Genomic DNA, 23,320 nt, shown 5'->3' with positions numbered 1-23,320 from the left:
CGTGCCCGCATCACCCAGCCCAGCGGCGACGTGTATGTCTTGGTCCACAGGAAGGACCATGTTCATGTCGCCTCCCACCACTCCGGCATGTACTCCTGGAGCACGCAGGAGGTCCGCAGTCGCGCGCAGTTGGATCGGGCGAAAACGCACCTCGTCCGAGAGTGACTCCAGGTGAGTATTCGCGATGCGGATGACTTGTTTGGCGTAGTTAGGTTCATCGCCTGACAGCTGCAGCGACACGTCGACGAACACCGCAGTGCGGCCCATGACAGTCTTGCGGAAATGCAGCATCTGAGCGTTGTCGTAAGAGGTTTACATACCTCGTTGTAGGCTACTCCGACCTGCAGCTGGCGCGAGACAAGTGTGGAAATGCCGTACCGAGGCGGCCAGGGCCAGCTCTTCGTGTCAGGAGGAGTAATGGCGAAATGCTTTCGCACCCAGCTGTGCTCGAGAACACTGGCGAAGCTGAACTGATTCAGTTCCTGTAGTAGGATCACAGCCGACTGCAGCTCGTTTTCGAGCACGACGTCTCTGAGGTGGTCGAGTATGCAGGACACTCGACCGGCAGCGGCGACTTGTCCCTTGAAGTCAACGTTCCATGTCACGATTTCGATGTGAGAGGTAGCTTTGGAGGGAGTATGATACTCCGTCGTCCTACGCGATGCTTCGTGGGACCAAGCGTGGATTGGGAGGTTTCGCAGGATGCCGTGTTGCACGTCGGAAGTCTTTGTTGGACCGGTATATTCGCCCGGGTCGGAACAGGAGGAATAGGACCGTGATGGAAAGGCAGTAGGGGAACGAGCATGGCTTGACGTGTGGGAGAGGCGAGTTGAAGAGCCCACTAGACAAATTAGCCTATCCAACTGGCGAGTCAGAACGCGGGCGAGCGAAGGATTGAAGGAGATTCGGTTATGTTATTGCTCTCATATGGATTAGTCTTCTCTCGCTGTCCAGGGCCTTGGTCAGCACGAAAACCGACCACAATGATAGATGTCGCTGGTGCAAAGGTATCTGGAGTATGCACAAAACCACCACGAAGCGTGGAAAGTGAGCAGATAGACAAATGCGTCTGGGTCCGTCTCATGTGGAATCTTGTGCTTGACGAGAGGAAAAGACGTTGGTTGGAGGGAATGCACCTCGTCTCGTGCAGTCGATGGTGAGGACTTGTGAGAGCTGGTAGAAAGCAATTTAGCTGAGATGTCGATGGGTAACGAAAGACCAAGTAGTACCAGTATATGATGTCGAGTGATTTAGTTTTAGTCACAGCTTCAAATTTCAAGTGACTTGGGTCAACCAGAGTATTAGTATCGAGGGCATCAGGTCAGTACCACGATACTCACGCGGGAGTCGAAGACATGCAGTAGACGCGAGGCTGCAGTCAGACATGCCATAAGGCTAAACACGGATGAGCTGACACGTGCACTAGCTCGGGGAAGCGAGACTCCATCGCCTCACTTTCGTTTCCTGTGCGCTATATTATCGCAACCTCCCCGATTCCTCAGCATCAGCGAGAATGATACTCATGGTGCGTGGTGAAGATGCAAACCAGCGCGATGTCGGTGCGCGCTGCACATCGCGCCACTCGCAAGCCTGTTTCATGTTCCGCAGCCCATGAAATGAACACAACCTCCCATTCCCCAAGAGGAAGAAGGCGGCACCATTAGGGCATGCGACCATCATACTCGTCCTGTCTTGTAAGCAGGGAGCCTGCGACAACAAATATTGACATGACAAATTACTCCCATCAAGCTCGGTCGTCGCGAGTAAGCTGTAGGGAATCCCATATGGTACATAGTCGCATGCTGCGCATCGCGCCTTCCAAACATCGACATATATGCTAACTTCTGTCACATGCCGAGCTCCGGAAGAACTCGGGCCTCCCTACCCTGGGAGGTTGAAAGAAGGCTGCCGTCAGACGCACAACGATGTGCATTAAGTAGCAACGGTAGGAAGGATATAGTGTAAACCCCCAGCTTTTGACGGGTAGCAGGACAGCACTCGACTCCGAGTCTCGAGCTGCAACGGCCTACAATAGTCGCCCTCAAGATGGTCTCGACTAGGCTCGCATTCTCGTTCTTCGTTTTCACCGCGCTCGCGAACTTGGTCATCGCCACGGAGCGCACCGCTGTGAAGCGGGATGACAACTTACCAGCCCGTGTCCCGTACGTCTTCCCTCCTCCCGGGACGGATGCCGTAGGTCGAATCAGCTCCGCCAAGGATGCGAGTGCACTGACGCCTGATTACAGGTCGCAGATGCTATCCGCCAGAGGCGCGTCAATGGAACGCCGTTGGATCTAGACGGAGTCTTGTAGGTCCTCTCGGGAGTGGATGCGCGGGCTTTCGGCTGAAGGGTCTCGTAGACTCCAAGATGAGGGCGTCGCATCCAGCTGGAATGACTTCTTCGGCGTCATCCGCGACAACAACTCCCTACCGGCCACCATGCGCGAGCTTACCTTTCTTCACTCGTTCTGGATGAACTGGGCACCGACGTGCGCGTAAATGATAGATCTTGCGCACAGGTGTCCTGAACAACGCGGCTTACGTTTGGTATGTCTACTTCCCCGACCCTCGAGGAAAGAGATTCCTTGTTCCTGACCTCGCTGATGATCTCCGGGCCGACAGGCTTCAACACGGGCCGGTCGGCGCGAGCGTCGGCCTGACCCTCATCCAGCTGCGCGAGATCCGGCTCACGCCCGCCTTTGCCTCGGCGCACATACCGAATTCCTCACTCACACCTGAGCTGAACGCAGCAATGGTCTTCGCCGACTTCATGACAAAGTCGGTGCAAGTGCCCCAGACGGTGTTCAACAGCCTGCACAAGTTCCTGAACGATAAGCAGATGGTTGACGCCGTCGCGACGGTGGGTGGGTACAACCTTGTTAGTCGGTTTGTCGTGGCACTCGATGTGGACAGCAAGGCGGACGTGCCGGTGCCAATTCCGACGTCGCTGTGAAGCCCCGCTTCGGTCCCGAGTCCGCAGCGCGATCGGCAGATGTACGTCTGTGCTTATAGTCGTTTCCGTATCCCTGTTCCTGTGTAAAATGTATATCTGCAGTCCAGATGAGACCTACCATCAAGCACGAATCCTATGGCGAGTGGGTGTTGTGGGGCCGTGTGTGAGATCCGCCGAGCCTCGCGCGAGCGTACACACCGCCTATGGGACAAAAGTCGGGAGCGCCAAGCCATAGAATAGAAGGTGGCTAATTATGATAAGCATCGGAGTATCCATAACATAGCGTGCGCATGAGATATCACCACGCACACTCCCGTGAGCGCGAAATCCAACCCAGCAGCATATGGGGCACCACTCTACAGCACGACAGCGGGATTCACGGCCGGCTTCTTCTTCTCTTCTGCAGGCCTGCTGTGCGTGCCTCCTGAGCTGATGAAGGACTCGAGCTTGGGCCAGACGTCGTAACCGCACTCCTTCAGCTCTTCAAGAGCGACCTTGTACAGCGTCTCGCGGTTCACGAGCGCTTCACTTTGGGCCCGGCCGGGCCGCCGCCCCCGAGCACCTTGCGCCGCTGCTTGATCATATGCGTGTACATCACATACAGCCCTAGCAACGAAGCTCAGCAAGAGCAGCGCGTACATCCGCACAGTCCCGACCGGGCGCAAAGGGCCGGCGCGACGGCGGACGCATACAAGCAAGGGGGTACGTACCAGGCCACCACACCGCGAACAGGAAGCCGCGGACGTACACACGGAGCGAGTCCCAGCCCGCGCCGAACGCGGGGTGCGGGAGGGTCGCGTACATGAGGAACGCCTCCGAGGACGCGCCGGTCGGGTAGAGGACGTAGAAGAGCGTGTAGCGGAGCCAGACGAGGGGCGCGGGCTCGGCGCCGAGGAGGGATGAGGCGTAGAAGGAGTAGCGGACGACCTCGGTGAGCGACCAGGAGAGCACCATGGACGCGTAGAGCGGGTTCGTGTGCGTTTCCTGGAGGGCAGGAGGGGATGAGAGTGGGCATGTTAGATAGATATGAAGAAGCGGGAGCGGGGGAGGACGTACCTTGGGGAAGAGGTCCGCGATGCCCCAGACGAGGTAGAGCCTGCTCCCGACCTGGATGAGCGTCGTGACGAGCGGGCTTCGCACCCATCCCAGCAGGACGTGGAGCACCTCCAGCGCAGCGAAGCTCTGCACGAACGCCGTCTGCGCCCCTACCTCTGCGAACGCACGCGACGCCCGCCTGATGACGGGCACGAGGACCTCCGGGAGCGCATTCTCGATCTTCCGCTGGAGCGTCGCTGCGCCGGGCGCACGGGGGACAGTGGAGTGCTTCCCGTCGAGGTTGAAGACTACATTGGCGGTGATGAAAAGGATGTAGGCCCAGCCGACGGTGGAGAGCACGTTGTAAAGGACGAGGTAGTATTTCACGAGGGGCGGAGGGCCTGCCGTGCATAGGACGTGTCAGTCGACGCGTTCGATACGTTCATTCGACTCAACACACCTCGTCTCTTCTTTGCCTGAGCTTTGGGCTCCTTATATTCTTCGATTTGGGCCATAACGAGTCGTGGAGGTCGTCAGAGGAACGGTGTCTCGCACCAGCTCACCAGCACGCGCAAGTCCGTCTGACACTCTACAGCGTGCGCGTCAATGCGGGGCGGCTGTGGATGGCCCGTCTGCCGATCGGCAATTCTTCACGTTGGGGTCTCAGACGCCGACCGCAAATTGGACGACCAACGAAGCCCCAGACCAGTTGAAAAATGTATGGTACAATCGGGTAGCTACAGTGCAGGACGGGAGGGAGAAGCTCGCACAATGACATACGAGAATAATCAGAGTATAAAGGGGTCGAAGGCTTCCAGGAGACAGAGGACACGCCTCGCACCGCTCCGCCGAGAGGTAATCCGCAAGACAAGCCGCCTCCGGTCGTCACTTCCTCTCCTGCCCATCTCCCGCAGCTGCACCCTGTCCGTTCCTCTCAGGATCGTTCCCCGCAGGCGCCTGTTGAGCCTGCTCTGGCGGAGGTTGTGTCTGGGGCGCGCCGTTCGAGCCGTTAACGATGCCTGCATGGTCGGGAATCGGGATGTTGGCGTTGGGGTTGAGAGCCATCAGCTGAGCCTGCGTGGCCTGCAGCGTCGCGCGCAAGGTCGCGTTCTCGATCCGGAGCTGATCGACGATCGTACGGCACTCTTCCCACCGACGGTTCGCCTCGTCCGCAGACGCGAGCGCGGCGTCGAGCAGCTGCGAACGCGACTCGAGCGTTTTGACGTGTCTGTGGAGCGAGTGGGGAGACACACGGATGGAGGGACGCGCATGTAGTCAGCAAAACGCAGAAAACGGGGGAGCACGGAGGTAAGACGCACTGATCTCTTCGCTCTCGGAACGCGCGCTGGGCCTTCCTGTTCTGCTCGGCTCGCTTGCTCTGGCTAAGCGTCCGTCCGCCGGACGAGCTGCCGGATCGGGGCTGCTCCTGCTGTTGTTGAGGTGGTGGGCCGCCGGGGTGGCCAGGGGGCGGCGCCCCGGGATGTGGTGGCATGCCTCCCGGGGAAAAATCACCAGGCGGGGGCGGGTACGGAGCGTATGGATGTGGCATTGGATGGCCGGCCATGTGCGGGGGCGGGTGCATGAGCATGTGCGGGGGTGGGAGCGCATGTGGTTGGATGGTGCCGGGGGGCGGGTGCTGGTGCATCGCGGAGGGATTTGGGGGCCCGGGCGGGGGCGGGGGAGGGGGCGCGTTGTCTGCCGAGGCTGTCGCGGGGGATTTGCGCTTGCGTGATGGGCGGGGGCGGGCTGGGTCACGGAGGGAGGGTCGTCGCGGAGACGGAGGGTTTGGAAGGTGCCCGGTGGTTGTGGCTGGGGCGGGGAGTGATGGAGGGCATTCGGGTCTGCAGTCTGGGGCGGGGGCGGGGCGGGGGCTGCGCCTGCTGTGGCTGCTGCTGGGAGGGCGGGGGCTGCTGGTACGCGGGGGGTGGGTGGCTTAACATGGGCTTGCAACACGCGGGCTGTAGACAATCGTCGAGTGTATTAGTAAGAAATCCTCGCGTGGCGGAGTTCGTTCTCCTTTGCCCCTTCGGGGGGTCACACGTGACCGTCCCTCCCCCTCTCGTCACGCCGATCCGGCTTGCTTGGCCATGTCCTCTCCAGCCTCGTCCTGTCTCGCTTCTTCTCGTACCGAGTCGTTCGCATCCCGGCCGTGCGGTCTGCTGCCTTTGCTCCGACGCCTTCCCAATTGCGCGAGGAAGGATTCCCGTCTGCAGACTCTGAGAAGGAACATCCTCCACCGTCCGTGCGATGACAAACCAGGCTTGTACAATCCTCGTCATATGCCGGGAACTGTCCCTCTTGTGTAGCCCGCGTCCATCGCGTATCCCGTACTCATCTACATAGTGTCCGATGTGTCAGTCAGTACCCACCCGCCTCCGATCAGTGTCTCCCTCAAACATGCCGATCACTCCGAGGCCCGTTTCTCAAACTCTCCTCGTACATGATCAAGTATGCGCAATGAGCCTAGGACTGCCATCAGCTGAGGGCGATCAAAACTTACGGCCTCGGCTCACCTCCAGTCTCTGGATGCACCATGTCTTGTGCATCGAACTGAAGAGAGTTGACCTTCTTGATCTCCGACAGCTACGGAGGTCTCCGGCGATTAATGTATACAGACCTCAATGCAGCTCCTGTCCGTCCTCGTGGGACTTGTGCGGAACGGCAGCCAGCCACAGTGCAGAAGAATGCGTTCAATTGACCTCTCGGACCAGCCGTCGATTTGCCGATGGCTTGGAGGGACCACTTTTATAGTCTACTGCGGCGATTCACTCGGACAGGCATGAAGCCACACCCTTGCGCCGTGTCGTAAGCATCACACTAACCGACAATTTACCTTCTTCGTCGGGCACGGTATCCGCGACGGTTGCGCACTTCTCCGCTCGGTTCAGCCATTCACTACGGAGATCCCCATGTGTCATTGCCATTGCAGGTGGCTTGCAGTCGCCATACATCATATGGCCATGCATGACACCGTATCTGAGGCTAATCTGTTCACGTTGCGGCGACTTCTTGAACACGATCATTCTCTTCTAGTAAGCTGCATGATTTCTCTACGAGTTTACCTTTTCATTGATGAGCATTTCCTATGGCTCAGATTCCTTTTCTGTCGTCCAATTGCAAGCGAGGCGTGGGGTACAATGTGGTAGTGTGCGGTGTGATTCATTTGCGGGAAATCCCCGTCTTCGCTTCTATGCATGTCTATTGTGTGGTGCCGGTGTGGGTATCTGTCGAGAAAATGAAAGAGCACAATTGGCGTGTAGCAGTTGTGTAGAAACGTGTAGGGCGCAGAGGACCGGGCAGAGGCCCGAGCCGCCCGAAGAGAGCCAAGAGAGGGAGAAGAAGGCCCGAAGAGGATATGAGTTCCCACGGGGGAGCGTGCAACGCGTCGGGTCGCTGTCGACTTCGAGCTCTGTCGTTGTTCTCCCTCATACCTCCGTCCCCCTGTAGAGCTGCCCACCCTCATGGCCACTGCAGCCTCTCCGGATGTGACAGGTACCCAGGTACGTGCCCGCTTCTCCCTATCGTCGCTGCTGTCTCATCGCCAGCAGTCCGAGAAGGGGAAGGAAGTCGCGGCAGAGCCACCGAGTGCCCAGCCTGCAGAGGGACGCAGCTCCAGTGAAAAGGATAGCCCCGCAGGCGAAGCAGACGTAGGGAACGGAAACGGAAACGGAAACGCTAGCTCGTCAGAGCACACCGAGACCCCTCAGCATCCCCAGCCTCAGCCCCAACCCCCTCCCCCACCCCAACCCGCAGACAGCGCAGGGCAGGCCCCGGCGCCCTCGCCGCCGGCCGCCGTGCGCTCTGCGGAGTCCATACCCACCGCCAACGAGAAGACGGACGAGAACGGCACCGCCCGCAAAGAGAAGGGCTCGCTCGAGAGCGAGCAGACCGGCACGCAGACGTTCAAGAGCTCCCCCCGCAAGGACGCAAGCAAGTCCGTCTCCGACGGCGCGCACACGTCCACCACTGCCGCCGACCAGGCGGACGGCGCCCGCGCCCGCCGCACGAAGGGCAGCCTCCTCTCGAAACTCCTGAAGGTGCTCGTCCCCTGCGTGGGCCCGTCGTCCCGCGCACACCCCGTCGACCTCGACGAGAAGGCCACGGCGCCCGCCGCGCCGTCGAAAACGAACGTGGCGACGGCGGCGGCGTTGAGGGAGAAGCAGGCGGCGAAGGAGGCAGAGGACCTGCCCCCAGCACCCCAGGAACCAGCCGCGGCAGCGTCGACGCCGCCGGATGACGCCCAGGCGCCTACGGCCCAGCCTGAAATCCCACCGCCGCTGCAGCCGATCGACGTGCCCCCACAGTCCGAGGACCCGAGCGTGCTCGTGCCCCCGACCCCCACGAAGACGCTGCCGCTGGAGGAGACCGAGGGCGTGACGTCGGGCGCGGTGCAGCCGCCGGGTTCGGTAGGGGACGAGAGCATACACAACCGGTCGAGGAGAAATTCGCGGGAGATCGACCACGAGAGCGACGGGTCGACGAGCTTTACGGAGGAGGATGACTTGGAGGAGGGCACGCCCGTGGACGAGGTCGAGGACGAAGAGGAGAGGCTCATCATGCAGGGGGGTGCTGGGATACCCATAGGACCGGTGAGTCACCGCCCGCTTCGTCTTCTGCCATGACGGCAGTCCAACACGCGTGTATCACCAGAATGGCGTTCCGCAACCATTGCTTCCCCCAATATCTCCCAAACACGCCGGTCGTAAATGCCTCGTGCTTGATCTCGACGAGACACTGGTGCATAGTAGCTTCAAGGTATGTCGGATTTGTTCTGGCATCGGGTAGGATTCTCGATTGATATCTTTTAACGTGATGCAGTCCATTCAACAAGCGGACTACGTAGTGCCCGTTGAGATTGAGTATCACTGGCACAACGTCTACGTGATCAAGCGACCAGGCGTTGACAACTTCTTGAAGAAAATGGGCGAGATCTATGAGGTCGTCGTCTTCACAGCAAGTCTCAGCAAGGTTCGTCTAAACGGTTGTATTGCTTCTCTTCGGCGTGCATTTCTCATGGTTTTGTCCACAGTACGCTGATCCTGTGCTGGACAAATTGGACATCCACCGTGTTGTTTCTCACAGATTGTTCCGAGAAAGTTGTTACAACCATAGAGGGAATTACGTCAAGGTAACACACTTATTCCGTCCGTTCCCTCACGGCGTGTGCTCATTCTTTTACCAGGATCTCTCGCAACTGGGGCGGCCGATCGCAGATACCATCATTATCGACAACTCGCCTGCGTCGTACATCTTCCACCCCAATAACGCCGTCCCAGTGTCTTCATGGTTCAATGATCCGCACGATACGGAGCTGACGGATCTCTGCCCGTTCCTCGCTGATCTGAGCGAGGTGGATGATGTTCGCGGCGTGCTTGATGGTGGCCTATGACACGAGGCGCGGATGTAATGCTGAGCGGCTGCAATCATGAGATGGGCTCTCTTCCGCCCGCCGCACTGCGCTGTTTCCCATGTCTGTCTATGCACTCATGCTGTCTATGTCACATCGTAGTCAGTGCAAACGTTGATGCGATCTCATCCGTCCACGCTCAACATAACCTCCGACGGTTCGAAGCGCAGGCGCACACGGCGCGCCGCCTCGTGTTTGCACCCAGATCCTACCCCGCTGTCCCGTCGCGGCTCCGCCAGATTCTCCGACCCGTGTCGTCTATGCCTATCTCACACCTAATTCCGGCTTATGGACCCGTAACCTCCCGTTCTTCCCTGCATCCTCGTCCCGTGTCCCTATCGTCGCCAGTTTGTTTTGTGGTTGTCATCTTCCGTCCGTACATACGCAGTCGCTTCCTCATCCAGCTTTCGTATACCCACGCAATCCCGCAATGCTTGTTATGGTGCACGCTACCCCCCGTCCTCTATCATAGTCCTCAGTCACATTCTCCAGGCAAACCCTTATCGCAAAATACATTCATCAGACGTCCATGACGATGCACCCTGCTCTCTCCCAACCCAGTTGTGGAATTTCTCTAACCATCCCACACCGGCGCCCCTCCCTCATGCCCTCCCCACCATGGACATGCCCAAACCCAAGTTATCCAGGTCAGGTCAGCCCTGCCATCCCTCATCTTATCTCCGTTCGTACCCGCTTCCGTTCGTTTCCGTGTCGGGCCCGCCGCTAATCTCGTCTCCTCGCCTTCTCGTAGTCAGCCCACTTGGCGCGTTTCACCGCGTTGTTGATCGCGGTTCTGGCTCGTGCTCGTGTTTGTGTTCGCGTTCGTGTCTACTTGTCTCTCCTTCCGCTCGTTGTCGTTCGTGCTCACTGTACATACTCTCACAGCACGTCACGCCACCTCGTATTCGGCGAGGAGTCCTCCACGCTCGTTGTTTCTTCCCTGCCTGGTCTCGTGTTGTCTGTTCCGCGTTCGATAGTCCTCGTTCTGTCTTTGCACTTTTCTCCCTGGGACCTGCGCGTCTTCCCTTCTGTCCACTCGCACACACGGATTCATAGCTATCTCTTCGTCTTTCGTCTAATCGCGCCCCGGACGACCTCCTTCTCCACGTGCACGTATTTACCGCTGGGCGTCGTATCTGTATGTTCTGCATATCCCGGATCTCATATTGTTGATGTTCACCCTCGTGCGCGGACCCTGGCTCGTTATTTGTTCTCGTCTACCCGTTGCGTTCTTTTCGTTTTTCCTGCACTATTTTTTGACTCGATGCATGACCTGCTGGTGCTGACGAGGCGCAGGGGCTCCGGGCTGGTGTGAGTGCGTACATGAATAAAAGTGCACCGTCACCGACCGGTCTCATGCCGCCACAGTGTTTCCTTACGACGAATATATATGACTGCGATGACTTTTCTATCCACCGCTTTACCGCGACCGCGAGAGGTCTAGAGTGTTATTGTGAAAGCTTCAAAGGCAGGTAGGGTAGTGAACGGTGCTCCGAGGAGTGGGGGAGGCATTCCGTATCCGTATTCAAGCAACGTTCAGCCCTATCGTCCACCTTCACTACCAGTCGTTGAGCATGCAGACTATGTCAGTCGCTTGGTCGTCTGCCGCTGCTCAGTAACACCTCCATGTAGGATTGCGTAAGGCTTCGCCTTCGGCCAGATCTCAGATTCATTTGTGGTTATGTCTACTGTTGCCTCAGTGAGACCTTGCGATCGCGTCCGTGTTTTGTTGATGGTTACTCCGATTGTTAGTGATTCGGTCGTCGAACTGTTGAGAGATTGATAGCGGATGTGTAAGCGTGACCGCCTTAGGGTGAAAGCGTACGCGAGAGACGAATAGCAGCTTTACATATGCATCGTGAATGATTATACGGACCCCTCTGAAACGATTTCGTTAAGCTCGTTTACTATCGTATACGGCGACCACCCATCGTGGCCAGGAAGGTGGTACACAAAGCGACATTATTGGGTTATAGCTATAGGCTGACGACAGGGTAGGATGTATGCTATTGCTCAGCATGTGTTGAATCATCCTCGATGGGTAACGCAGCTCTCAAGTCAGGGGGTGTTGTTGAAGATAGACGAGCAGTCGCCCATCGTGCGCGACTTGCGGCGGTAGCGCGAGAGTTCGTTAGACGATATACAAAATCGGCATCCATATGGCCGATCAGCACACATCGGGCATGGACGAGCTGACCGTTCTCTGGCAATTCGATAACGCCGACGGGGCTGCGGTGCCTGAGCGTGCACAGTCGCTATCTTGATCACGCACGAGTGGAGCGGGAGTGCTCCCGGCGGGAGTGGATGCGTACACGTTGCAAGACAGGGGCACGGTCTGTGGGGGTCTCGCCGGTGCCGTTACATAGAGTTGGCGCACATCATGGACACCGGGGGTGCACACCGCAGCATGCAACAGGGGCCACGGCCTGGGCACGCCAGCCGCGCGCAGCGGGACAAAGAACCGCCATAGCAACAGTTGGGCAAAGGCGTGGCTAGAAGTCCGGACTTTGGTCTGATACGCTGATGAAGTCTTGGGAAGCGTTGGGTGTGTGGCAGTGACGAGATCACTCTAGTGCTCGTTCGGCGCTACGCAGGAACATGGCGATTGCAGCCAGTTGATTTGATTATCGTCGCCGGCGGGAGAGACGTAAAGAGGAGGGTGGGTGAGGACCGTCGGTTGAGAACGGGACACGCTGTCGAATGGCGTGAGAGGGCGGGAAGGGGAGACTTAGAGTGCGTTTGGGTGCAAAGTAGTACGGGCGCCCGTGAGGGCGGGCGCCTGTGTGATGATGGGATGAGTTGGACGAGAGTTGGACGAGTCGACTTGTCCCCATCCAGCGACGCTGCAGTGTCTACAGCGCCCACTTCTTCTCCTTGTCTCCATCTCCCGACCACAGGCTCTGGGCAGCCTGTCCTCCCCACTTCCACCTTCTCCTCCGACTTGCCTGGGACGCCGTCGCCCACCTGCGCTCTCTTTGGCCTCCTGGACTGCGCTGCTCTTCCCTCTGGGCTGCCTAGACGTCTCGCTAAGCTTCACTTTCTTGGATACTTCCTAGACTCTCGCGTCTGCCCCTATATCCCCCTCCCGTGACTCCGCCTGCTCGCGTTCGATGCTTGCAGCCCTCCAACCACCCCAACCAGCCCCGATGACCGACTACGTGACTGCGGAGAGCCAGCCGGGACAGACGTTCATTACTGAGGACAGGTTCTGCCCGGGCTGCAAGAAGTCGGTCGTGGATGAAAACGGAGGTGTGGTTGTTGCTTTCGGGTGAGTGCCGTATCCCCGCTTCTCGTTCATTTCACTTCCATTCTTCGTGTCGCCCCTTCGTCACTTTCATTGCGTCGGGTTTCTGGGCCCCCGCCCCGTTTCGATGTCTTATCAACCAGACCGGCCGCGATGCGCTCCCTGGACTCTGCATACGACACCTGGCAGTCTCTTCAGAATTGTCCTGGGATGTCGGACAGTCTCTTCTGACATATCTCTGATATTCTCTTTGGGATTGTCGCCTGTCATCGGAGGGGCCAAGCAGCCTTCTACGCATCTCCCCCTTTTCTTGTTCCTGTCCGCCCGCTCAGATCCGGCTGGGGAGTGTGCATCTGGGCGGTAACTCTTCTCAAGGCGCGTTTCCTTGGATCATTGCTGGTGCAGAACTTTCGGGCTACGGCTATGATGCGCATTGCCCTGCTCGCCCACGTCCCGCATGCTCCCGCTCCTCTTGGCAATCACTCCCCGGTGTGTCCGGGGCAGAGGCCTGTTCGGGTTCCTTGTGTGCGCCCTCTTCGACAGAGACGTGGTCTTCGCCGAACGCGGAGATGGAGCTGGGACCCATTCTCTATCTCCCCCCCCCCTCCCCATGGTGGAGACGCAGCAGCAGTGTGGCTGGGAAGATCCGACGGCGTACGCTCATATCGCTCACGGGATATTTGGCTGCGAGACATCGTGTTAGCGGTTGTCATGGGCCCTCGCGCGTGCAACGCGCTTGGTGTTCTCGCGCCGTGCTGTCCTGAGATTCCTCGCGCGGTAGAGGAGGTGCGTCGCTTGAGGCCAAGCCGCAGCTTCTTCAGCATCGTGTGTAAGAGGCTTCGATTAGGGTTGTGGTCGGCGGTCACTGTGATTCACTGTCGTATCCAGTCACACACCCACATTCCTGCTGGCTACCTCCGTGATCTATGCGCTTAACTCAGCTCTTCGTACGATTCGGGCGCTCGGCGAGGGTTGTCGAAGGCCTGGCCTCCGAATATTGCGCTCGCCGTCAAGCCTCAGGAGTGGTGCAACCCGTCTGTGCATAAAGCGCGCCATCGCACGTCTAGATGTAAGGGGGCAGCCTGGGTCCCCGGTCTCCATTAGTTGAACGACATGCGTCTATCTTGCTGGGAGCCTGCAAGTGCGAACGAACAAACTTGCATCTGCATGTTACGCAAGGGGACTCCGCGGCGGCTCCTCGTAGCAGCAGTGGCGGCGCGGCTGCTTCTTCTGGGTAATGTTGGACAGATGCACGATCGACGCAGGTCGGTGCCGCCTTCTCTCGCGTATCGCACCAATGTCATCCATCATCATCCCCAGAACATTCAATCCGTCTGTCTCCCAAACAACCTTCCGTGCCTAGCCTTCTTGATTGCATTACTGCGTAACGTCGGGTGGCGGTCCTTCCTTGCTACAACATTCCTTGTGAAGTCGGGCTATGTGGACCGGGCCCAACATCCTCCGTGAGGAGAGTCGAGTTGGCGTCTGGAAACGCGTCTGGCGTCGTGATAAGTACGGAGCCGTTAGGAGCGCTATGTACAGCGGCGTGGACCGCCTTCGCCCTGCAGTGGTTCTGAGAACCTTCTTTCCTTGCTTATCTTCAGCCCCCTGTTGCTTCGTTTTTACACCCATCCTCGGTATCTTCTGAATACGTGTGTTCGATGCTGACCTCGGCGATCGCGTCCTCCAGACAATCCTTCTTCCACGTCGACTGCTTCAAGTGCGCAAAATGCGGGAACCAGGTGACGGCGGACACGAACCTCCTCCTGCTCTCGGACGGGTCGCCGATCTGCGCGAACTGCTCGTACAGCTGCTCGGTCTGCCAGCAGCCGATCCTCGACGAGGCGATCATGACCGGGGACGACTCGTACCACGCGCACTGCTTCAAGTGCAAGGTGTGCCAGAACCGGATCGACGAGCTCGTGTTCGCCAAGACGCGCAAGGGCATCTACTGCATGAATTGCCATAACGAACGCGTCGCGAGGAGCAGGAGGCACCAGGCTAGCAAGCAGGAGCGGGCGGCCCAGCAGCAGGAGCAACAACCACAGAAACAGCAACAACAGGCGCCGCCGCCGCCGCCTTCTGGCACGTCCAGCGGGAGCGTGAATGGTAGAGACTCCCGAGAAGGCCAGCATGGTCGCCCTGCGAACACAGTAAGTGGTTTCTGTTACGCATATAACTGCGTGCGAAGCGCGCACGAGACTCAACTGGCGGTGTGTTGTTTGCGCAGGGCGTCGACGAACAAGGACGGCCGAACTCGCGAGCCACCTCTGGCGAGGGGTCGTCCCCTGACACGTCTCAGTACAATGGAAGCCTCTCGCGGTCGAGCTCGTACCGCGTGCCCGGGTCGGTGGACAGCCACTCGTCCGGGCCCTCTTCAGCAGGTGCACGGCGGGGGTCGATACTCACCAACCTCGTCGCTCCCGAGTCGCACCATCGACAGCAGGAGCAGGCCGCTGCAGCATCGCCGTCAGGCCCGTCGTCATCGCACGGCCTTCTAGGATCGCCTGTGGACAGGCCTTCCGGGCCTCTGTCGAAACGCCATTCGGGGATGTTCATCGGGTTGCCATCCTCGCCTTCCATGACGCGCGTCAACGTAAACGCCGGTCGCCCGTCCACCGCTGGAAGCTCTGCTGCCAGCTCGCCCATCGACCACTACCGCTCGTCGCCAACGTCGAACATGCAGACGCTCTCGGTGCCCACTGGAGACAACGCCAACCTCAACAAGCGCAAGAGTTTCGACGCCAGCGTCCGCCCGTTGAACGTCCTCCGCCAGGTCGCGAGCAGCGCATCGCTGAACACGAGCCAGAACGGTGCCCCGACAGACTACAAACGTTCGTACTCGAACAACACGCCTCCTATCAACACCTCTAGCCTGCGAGGCCGTGATTCTCCCCGGCCCAACTCTCCCCTCCGTGACTACTTCAACTCTTTCTCGCCCGACCCCTCCGACAGCGACTACCAAGAGTCGCCCATCTCCCCACCTAATGGCCGCAACCCGTACGACCACGACGCGTCACGTAACGCTGCAGGACGAGCGCGCTCTGCGTCATCGAGTGCGTACCTGCCCGAGGCAGGGTCCACACGTGCCCCGCAGCCGCGGCCCACGCTCAACCTCGACCGCATGCCCGCGCGCTCGACGAGCCTTGGAATCCCGTCGTCGTTCGAGGCTCTCGAGGCAGTGTCCCCCTCGAACCTTGTTCTTCAGCGCAGCCCGATTCCCAGCCCAGACCAGCGCAGGCCCCCGGAACTGAACCTCAACGGGAGCAACTTCCGCGCGCGCAAGGGCGAGTGGGACGGGACCCCCGAGAAGAAGCGCGGGAGCGGCGGCTCGGTCCCGCCGTCGCCTGCGCACTTCGTCGACGTCCCGCACGGGATCGAGAGCGGGACGGACACGGAGTCGGAGCAGGACCACTCGAGCGACGGGCACGTGCCCTCCCGCCCGCCGTCGCTCCCGCCGAAGGAGCTTCCGAGGCGGCCGAACGACCTGCGCGTGGACGTTCCGGGACGGAGCTCGACGCCCGCGTACGGCGGGAGCGAGGGCACGCCCGAGTCGTCGCCGGTGGAGCGCACGTCCGAGTCTTCGCCTGTGGAACGCACGTCCATCGCGACGTACATCGCGCCCGCGCTGCCTCCGATCCGGATATCCATGGGCCCGGGTGACTTCGACGACTACTTCAACAAGGCGGTGGCGGCGGTTTCCACTGCGTCGGGCAAGGAGAAGGAAAAGGACGGAGGCCAGCTCAAGGCCGACGTCAGCCTCACTCCGCCGGACTCGGCTGGCGCGCCGACGACGCCGAAGAGCGACATTACGGTACTGGGCTCTGCGGACCACTCGACGGACGAGACGCCGGTGAGGCGCGTGGACAGGAACGGCGCGGTGAGCTCGTCGTCGTCGTCATCCGAGCACGACTACTTCGACAGGCCACGTGGGTCGATCGACCGGGACCGCGCGCGACTGGAGTCGAACGGTCGCGCTGGGACGCCCCCTCTGAGCATTGGGCGGCGGGGCGGACATCAGAGAGTGGACTCGAACGCTTCGCGCGGTGCACCTGTCAATGGGGCGAACGGGAACGGGCTGGCGCGCATCACTGTCACTGCGCCGAGCGACAATGCGGAGGCGTTGCGGTGGCGGCTGCATGAGGCGGTGACCGCTGCGTCCGAGCGAGGCGCGGCCCAGGTGACGCTTGACGTAGGCTTGGTCCAGAGCCTACTGAATGTGTTCGACCGGCAGATGAACGAGTACGCGGGCCTAAAGCAGAGCCTAGATGGCGTGAAGGTGAGTCGGCGTTGATTTGCTCGGTTGCCGCGGAGGTGAAGTTTAGGGGGGCTGATATACGTGTCGTGGCGTCGCATCGCAGCGGGCTAGCAAGCAATACATGGATGGCTTGACGGTTGCGCAGACCGAGTACGACCGCGAGCTGAAGGCGCGACGGGATGCCGAGGCCGAGGTGACACGGTTGCGTGTCCTGTTGTCGGGCCAGGCTGTACGCCTGACCGCGATCACTGGCGACTCCAAACGCCAGGAGGCGCAGAGGCAGCTTGCACAAGAGAGGACTGACCAGATGTCCACTCTGGAACGCGACCTCTCCAAGCTAAAGGTCGAACGCGACATGACACTCGCCGAAGTCGAACAGCTCTCCGCTTCCCGCAGGTGCGTCCTCTCTTGACTTCCATGATGCCAGCAGAGATTTACGTGTGTTTGATCACTGCAGCTCCTCTACCGTTATTGACAGCGAAGAAGGAGGGGCTTCGTTGACCCGAGGCCTGTCGATGCGCTTTGATAACATCAAGGTCCAGTATCAGCACGAGCTCATCCCATTGAACGAGCAGCGCGAAAGCCTTCAACGCGAAATCGCGGAGCTTCAAGCTTCGCGAGACGCCATCTTGGAGGAGACGACCGTGCTCAACAAGCGGAACGAGGAGCTCGCGCAGCTCAACTCACAGTATCAACGTCGTCTGGAGCAGGGTGGGGTCGCCAAGGAGGAGGGGGTCTTGCAGGAACGCCAGAACAACTCGTTCGAGCGCGCAAGGTCGCCGCCCATGCTCAATAACTCCGTATCGTCCACGACGCTTGCGCTCTCTGAGGAAGGGTCCGACACCAAGTTCATTAAGATCACGAAGCCGGATGTGCAGGACACTCCCGTGCAGCAGCAGGCCAAGCCGCGGTTCATCAAATGGCCCGGGTCGAAGGCCCCCAAGGAGAATATTGCCCTCACGAATGGTGTGGACACGGGCAAGGCTAAGTGGCGGACGGAGCACGTCTTCCAGCAAGTGTCCGTGCTGAGGGTTGCGAGGTGCGACCACTGCGGTGATAAGATGTGGGGATCGCAGCTCCGGTGCAATAGTGAGTTGTTATCCTCACTTGTGGCGCATCGGGTTTGAACTGGTTCTGACATGGATCATGACACGGCGCGTTATAGACTGTAGCATTGCGGTGCACACTCGTTGCATCCATAATGTGAACCTGGCGTGCACGCAACAGACACTGGCTTCACGGGACGAGTCACAGGCACCTCTTGCTCCACTGCGTGAGTGGATTGATTGTCAGCCCACATGCAATTGATCTTGACGAATTTTTGCAGCACCGTCTATGTTTGGCCGTGATCTCATTGAGCAGGTCCATGCTGACTCCAAGGATGAGGAACGAATGGTTCCTGTCATTGTCGAGAAATGTATCGATGCTGTGGACAACATTGGTACGTTGCTACTGTTTACTGTTATCCTCCTGGTGCTGAACACGAGGCCATAGCTCTCGAGTATGAGGGTATCTACCGCAAGACAGGCGGCTCTGGCCAGTCAAAGATGATTACCCAGCTGTTCGAGCGTGGCGAATACGCGGCATTCGATCTTCGCGATTCAGATCGTTTTAACGACATATGCAGCGTCACCTCCGTGCTTAAGGCATACTTCCGCGCACTTCCAAACCCGCTCCTGACGTTCGCGCTTCACGACAAGTTCATAAGCGCATCTACTATACGCGATCCTGTCATCAAGGCTACCACGTTCACCGACCTCATTCACGACCTGCCCGCGGAGCATTATTACACCCTTAGAGCGCTAATGCTTCACTTGAACCGGTTAGTCTTATCCCCATATCCGCTCCCAAAGTTCATTGTACTAATCAGCTGCGGTATAGGGTATGTGAACGCAGCGAGCGCAACCTCATGCATGCAAGGAATCTCGGTGTCGTCTTTGGACGTAAGCCGATTCGCATGCGTTTCTCTGTCCAAGTATCTGACAACCTTCCATAGCAACGCTCATGCGTTCGCCCGATCCCGCTGCCGAGTTCAGTGACATGGCAGGCAAAGCCCTCTGCGTCGAATGGCTTATTGAGAACGCGCAGCGAGTCTTCGATTCACAACTCCCGACGCAGTGATAAACCTCAGGGTCGTCATGTCTCTTCATATCCCTCATTATTACGTATTTGTTCATCATCTCGCATCTCTCCATCTCATGTTCAATGCACGCTGGTCCAGTGTGGTTGTATCCCTGTAGAACCTTCACCGCGCATCGCATCTTGTACCAAAAGTTCTATTCCCTCATTCCCGTTCTTATTCGGCCTTCTCTATCTCGTTTACCCCTTACTTGATTATTCGCCCATCACATGCCATTTTACTATGCATCTCCGTCGGTGGTTTCTCTGCAGTGGATTGGCATGGAACGGTACTTGTCGTCTTACGTCTTCCTTGCGCCCGTCTTCCGACGCATCGCATTGTTGTTATTATCTCCACACCCGCCCTATGAGCAACAGTAGCCGTGCCCCCTCGTTTACCCTCACCATAGTATTCCCTTAGGGCCCACCGAGCCCGAGCCCTCCCCCGCCTATACGACATCAGCATCCCATGCGTGGCACAGTATCTATACCCGAGCTCTTATCAATCTGTATACCATCGTAACTCCGGACCCCTATGATACATTTACCAGAATGGCTTGAGGTGTCATGATAATTCAGAGTCTAGCCTACTGTGCCTTGATTTGCGTTCACAGTTGAGCCATGAGGCCTATGGGGGGGGGGGGGGGTGGGGAGAAAACCGAAAAATGAGTCGAACGATGGCCCAACCTGGAAATAAAATCATCGAAGTATCAGCACCCGAGAATGTCTTGCAGTCGTCTGTCTCCCCTTCCGAAGTCGGAAATTCGTCAGACAGTACACATAAACATAAAGTCGCAGCCACAGGATTCTCGGGTGCCTACCACTTAGGGGTGTCCAGGCTTTAGGCTACCCACACTGTACGAGCCTACACCAAGGTCGCTAGCCATAGGTTACGTCCGGTCGTGGTCAGAAGGAGAAAGAAAAGTTGGTCCTTGGACAGAACTAATGGTAAATGCAAGGAAGACGAAACGCAGGACAATGCGGGATACATTCCCGTGACGGGAAGAACCTATAATCATGAGTGTTCCATATTGGCGTTCGCCTCTTTGGATTACCACTAGCACCGCCTTCACGGGCAAGGGGACATGCGCGTAGTCCATGACCGGCCGCAGCAAGTCTCGTCACCTTCTGAAGTCATCCTGATAAGTGATTGCATTACAATGCGCAAGGCGTCTGATCGACACAAGGTGACACAGAATAAGATAGATACACATGTGCGAGAGAGATAGAGCGTATGAATAGCAAGAAAGCACAGACATAGCAAGTCGAGGATGGAAGAAAGATACACACTCCCGAGGCGGTGGGCCCCCGTGGCGGCCGCGTACCCTCACGACTGCTCGCGAGAGCGCTTGCTGCGCTGGTTGGTATCGCCGTGGAGGGAGCAGTATAGGAAGTGACGACGGGGCCCGGACGTCGCACTGCCAGCGACTGCGGCGACGCGCGCGCCCAGCGGTGCGGTGTCTGTCCCGCTGCCACGTACCCCAAGGGAGAACATGCGGTCGAACACTGGCGTATGCAGCGGGTGGCAGAGGGCGGCGTTGGCGAGCGGCGATCAGTTCAATAGTCATTGTCATACGTGACAGGCAGGTGTTTCGCAAGGACATGTGAATTAAGACGAGCGAACGAGGCAAGTGAGGAAAGAGCGACGTACGTGTGGCGACGAATGCCTTCGCGGTCGTCTGGCAACTGAGATGAGTGAGCGAGAGCGGGGGGCTGACGCCTTCGAGCGTGCGGAGGTAGCGGAACACCATTGACGGTTGGCAGGGTCCTACGTGCGCGGAGCATTGCGATAAGCGTTCGGACGTTCAGCTGCTACCTGACAAGCGGGTGTCTCGCCCGACGTCAATGTGAGAGATGGCGACTTACCAAAGCGGAAGACGGCCTGGTAGGCTTGTTTCCACTTCTCGTCGAGAAGACGAGCACAGTTCGCTGAATCTGGACATGACAAGCACTGCATGGAAGGAGATCCAGATCGGACGCATTAGTTACATGCTCTGTCTTGACGATGTGGGACACCGGTGCGTACGCATTGGTACTCCTTAGCGATTTGGACCAGCCCAAGTTTGAGTACTCGTTCTAGGAACCACGTTCGCCTGTATCGTCACGTCAATATTCGGGTAACGAGGAAGCGTACCGCGGGACAGACCTCTTCTCAAGCTTGAGTAATGTTGCTTGACTCAGCGTCCCAAGCTCCTCTTCCGACCAGCCACCGGGGTTGTCTAGAACAAACCTGCTCGACTCACGATAGAGCTCCTCTTCATCAAACAGCTCCGCTATGCGCATAGCTTTGATCGGACGACCCGCGGCATGGGTGAGAAGGAACGTGAGGCACTCGTTCTGCAACGCGGAGACGTGCAGCTTATGTGAGATATTCATGAGGCCCTCAACGTTGTTCCATGTAATAGTGCACACGAGGCTGCACGCAGGGTCATTGTGAGACGGGGAGTGGCTATGGTAACAGAGACAACGCTTACTGCGGATATACGTATTTGAGGAAGTCGTGGAAGGTGCTTGCCTGCAGGAGCCCTTGAATGGATCAACGCTAGAGATGACTGCATACGGCGCGCACCTTCTCCTCCTTGAGCACGATGATAGCGTCTGGACGTTTCTCCTTTTCTGGAACCTGCCGTTTGAACAGCCGCGTCCTTCTAAGCGTGGAAGGACCTGCAGTATTCCCGTCTATATCTGGCGCCTTGGCTTTCGCCTTCTCCGACGGGCTTGTTGGTGTTGTGGGGTTCGACTTCTCCAGCTTGCTCAGACTGTCCTCGCGTGCTCGCGTCTTGTCTTCCGTGCTTGCCTCCGCGTCACTGGCGTCGCTATCGCTGATATCGATGTCCAGGTCAAGCTCGTCCGGGTCCATATCAGGATCCATGGGCGCGAAGGTGATCTCGGAATGGGTCTCAAGGTCAGGCTTGGAACCAGGAACAACGGGTGGTTGGGAGATAGTGATGACTGAGGACACGGACTGCGGCCGACCAGACTCCTTCTCCGTCTCAGCCCACCCTCCAGAGAGGGCGGCCTGGAAGAATGCCGAGGCAAAGTATAGAATCTCCTTGTGTGCCCTTTATGGTGACAAAGTAGACGGACGACGTTTCAGCTCCGGACTCGGCGCTCGGAGATGAGATTGTGAGGGTGCGCACCAGAAGGTTGTGGACTCGACAACGATTTTGACATTTCCGGGGAACTTACTGGTAAGGGTGAAGGTCTCGTCAATCTCTATGGGATCATCCATGTCGCCGTTGGTGCTGAGGGAGGATGTCATTCCGTCGGACTCGTACTCCTCGAAATACCAGGACGGGGAGCCTGCAGATCTGAATATTCCGGCCGCGGCTGCATGAGTCTCAGTGGGGGAGCTGAGAGAAGCAGATGGATTATGAGTATTGGGGCCCCTGGAGTTGCGAGCAATGAGTATATGTGGAGGATTCATGGCTCAGTCCGGAGAATCAGTAGGCTATGAACCCGGAGTTTCGTCGTACTCCCTGAGATGTGGGCGGAAGAGGACATGGTGGCCATAATGAAAATATTGAGCGGTGGCGCTATAGTGTAGTGGTTATCACTTGGGATTCTGACTTCAGTGTTCCCAAAACCCAGGTTCGAGCCCTGGTAGCGCCTTGCGCTTGTCTTCCTGTGACCTTCATTTTGTCCTGGCTACGTTTACAAGACGCTACCGTTCTCCCATCCTCATCGTTCTCGCCTCATCTAGCTGTTCTTGAACTGTCGCACTATCGGCTGATGCGCTCATTGCGTCTTAGAGACCATGTTTCAAACTTTTGGAGGGAGGGGGTTCATTGGTCGAGACTTGTCTTCTGGCCTTCTGCCTCAGTACAGGCTCCAGGCCGAGATTTTGACTTCCATTGAGCTGAGCAAATTCGCCTTTATGATTGAGTAAGACTCTTGCACGCAAGACTCCATACTAGTAGCTGTCAAACACCAACAGTACTGGCACGTGGTATACGATATCAAGACCGCTGGCAGTCAGACTGAAAACCACTATGGCATCTGTGAGTTCACCGCTTCCACGACGTACTGACACTGACAGACAAGCCTTCAATTGCTCGACAACTGCATTCATCGGGTCGACATAACATTTCAACGGACCAATGGCCTCTCGTGAGCCTGAATTATGCGGAGCATGGATCTCCGGGCCTCAAAATGCCGCCCTGTCTCTCGGCATTTCGAAGCGATGCTGTTACTTTCCGTCGCAAAGAAAATGTCATCACAGCCCCGCCGGTGTCTGATCAACGACAGAGAGCGGGCTAGCCAACAACTCATAACGTGTCTTGAGAGCGACGCTCAACAAGTTTC

The 23,320-nt window shown here is 58.1% G+C and overlaps 6 protein-coding genes and 1 non-coding gene across 7 annotated transcripts; 4 read left to right on the top strand and 3 right to left on the bottom strand.

Annotated features, from left to right (window-relative positions):
- Nucleotides 1–62: 62 nt before the first annotated feature.
- DICSQDRAFT_166509 (uncharacterized protein) lies at nt 63–1,357 on the bottom strand (the record flags this gene model as incomplete). Its single annotated transcript, XM_007362065.1, has 4 exons — nt 63–95; nt 151–291; nt 321–654; nt 1,341–1,357. The coding sequence occupies 4 exons, from the start codon at nt 1,355–1,357 to the stop codon at nt 63–65; spliced, it is 525 nt and encodes a 174-aa protein (XP_007362127.1).
- Nucleotides 1,358–2,665: 1,308 nt separating this feature from the next.
- On the bottom strand, nt 2,666–5,646 carry DICSQDRAFT_133109 (PTPLA-domain-containing protein). Its single transcript, XM_007362064.1, has 6 exons — nt 5,308–5,646; nt 4,449–5,216; nt 4,010–4,389; nt 3,664–3,937; nt 3,061–3,559; nt 2,666–2,994 (listed from the first exon to the last, which is right to left on the bottom strand). Exons 2-5 carry the CDS (start codon nt 4,501–4,503, stop codon nt 3,468–3,470), a joined length of 801 nt encoding a protein of 266 aa, XP_007362126.1. The 5' UTR covers nt 4,504–5,216; nt 5,308–5,646; the 3' UTR covers nt 2,666–2,994; nt 3,061–3,467.
- A 766-nt stretch (nt 5,647–6,412) lies between these two features.
- On the top strand, nt 6,413–6,875 carry DICSQDRAFT_152683 (uncharacterized protein). The gene has a single exon (XM_007362063.1). It carries the CDS (start codon nt 6,446–6,448, stop codon nt 6,737–6,739), a length of 294 nt encoding a protein of 97 aa, XP_007362125.1. The 5' UTR covers nt 6,413–6,445; the 3' UTR covers nt 6,740–6,875.
- Nucleotides 6,876–7,455: 580 nt separating this feature from the next.
- On the top strand, nt 7,456–10,803 carry DICSQDRAFT_79722 (NLI interacting factor). Its single transcript, XM_007362062.1, has 8 exons — nt 7,456–7,488; nt 7,537–8,577; nt 8,639–8,743; nt 8,807–8,956; nt 9,018–9,116; nt 9,171–10,077; nt 10,147–10,215; nt 10,281–10,803. Exons 2-6 carry the CDS (start codon nt 8,545–8,547, stop codon nt 9,375–9,377), a joined length of 594 nt encoding a protein of 197 aa, XP_007362124.1. The 5' UTR covers nt 7,456–7,488; nt 7,537–8,544; the 3' UTR covers nt 9,378–10,077; nt 10,147–10,215; nt 10,281–10,803.
- Nucleotides 10,804–12,347: 1,544 nt separating this feature from the next.
- Nucleotides 12,348–19,522, top strand: DICSQDRAFT_79718 (RhoGAP-domain-containing protein). Its single transcript, XM_007362061.1, has 10 exons — nt 12,348–12,663; nt 14,330–14,792; nt 14,870–16,918; nt 17,001–17,293; nt 17,355–17,986; nt 18,063–18,170; nt 18,225–18,338; nt 18,392–18,719; nt 18,779–18,840; nt 18,894–19,522. The coding sequence occupies exons 1-10, from the start codon at nt 12,506–12,508 to the stop codon at nt 19,016–19,018; spliced, it is 4,332 nt and encodes a 1,443-aa protein (XP_007362123.1). The 5' UTR covers nt 12,348–12,505; the 3' UTR covers nt 19,019–19,522.
- A 666-nt stretch (nt 19,523–20,188) lies between these two features.
- DICSQDRAFT_152680 (uncharacterized protein) lies at nt 20,189–22,442 on the bottom strand (the record flags this gene model as incomplete). Its single annotated transcript, XM_007362060.1, has 8 exons — nt 20,189–20,521; nt 20,667–20,783; nt 20,882–20,966; nt 21,042–21,108; nt 21,162–21,431; nt 21,490–21,530; nt 21,585–22,077; nt 22,156–22,442. The coding sequence occupies 8 exons, from the start codon at nt 22,440–22,442 to the stop codon at nt 20,343–20,345; spliced, it is 1,539 nt and encodes a 512-aa protein (XP_007362122.1). The 3' UTR covers nt 20,189–20,342.
- Nucleotides 22,443–22,547: 105 nt separating this feature from the next.
- DICSQDRAFT_t29 lies at nt 22,548–22,627 on the top strand. The gene has a single exon. It is a non-coding gene; the product is annotated as a tRNA-Gln (tRNA).
- The last annotated feature ends 693 nt before the right edge of the window (nt 22,628–23,320 follow it).

The sequence above is a fragment of the Dichomitus squalens genome (genome assembly GCF_000275845.1).
Source record: "Dichomitus squalens LYAD-421 SS1 unplaced genomic scaffold DICSQscaffold_3, whole genome shotgun sequence".
NCBI classification, from domain to species: Eukaryota; Fungi; Basidiomycota; class Agaricomycetes; order Polyporales; family Polyporaceae; genus Dichomitus; species Dichomitus squalens.
This window is presented reverse-complemented; position numbering and strand designations above follow the sequence as displayed.

Bases quoted from the DNA above. Each gene is read 5' to 3' on its own strand.
- DICSQDRAFT_79722 (XM_007362062.1), top strand. From the start codon at position 8,545: ATGCAGGGGGGTGCTGGGATACCCATAGGACCG. The intron at 8,578-8,638 runs GTGAGTCACCGC...GTGTATCACCAG, and splicing joins CTGGGATACCCATAGGACCG to AATGGCGTTCCGCAACCATT. The intron at 8,957-9,017 runs GTTCGTCTAAAC...TTTTGTCCACAG, and splicing joins TCACAGCAAGTCTCAGCAAG to TACGCTGATCCTGTGCTGGA.
- DICSQDRAFT_79718 (XM_007362061.1), top strand. From the start codon at position 12,506: ATGCTTGCAGCCCTCCAACCACCCCAACCAGCCCCGATGACCGACTAC. The intron at 14,793-14,869 runs GTAAGTGGTTTC...TTGTTTGCGCAG, and splicing joins ATGGTCGCCCTGCGAACACA to GGCGTCGACGAACAAGGACG. The intron at 18,841-18,893 runs GTAAGCCGATTC...AACCTTCCATAG, and splicing joins TCTCGGTGTCGTCTTTGGAC to CAACGCTCATGCGTTCGCCC.
- DICSQDRAFT_152683 (XM_007362063.1), top strand. From the start codon at position 6,446: ATGAGCCTAGGACTGCCATCAGCTGAGGGCGATCAAAACTTACGGCCT.
- DICSQDRAFT_133109 (XM_007362064.1), bottom strand. From the start codon at position 4,503: ATGGCCCAAATCGAAGAATATAAGGAGCCCAAAGCTCAGGCAAAGAAG. The intron at 4,390-4,448 runs GTGTGTTGAGTC...TATGCACGGCAG, and splicing joins TCAGGCAAAGAAGAGACGAG to GCCCTCCGCCCCTCGTGAAA. The intron at 3,938-4,009 runs GTACGTCCTCCC...CCTGCCCTCCAG, and splicing joins TCGCGGACCTCTTCCCCAAG to GAAACGCACACGAACCCGCT.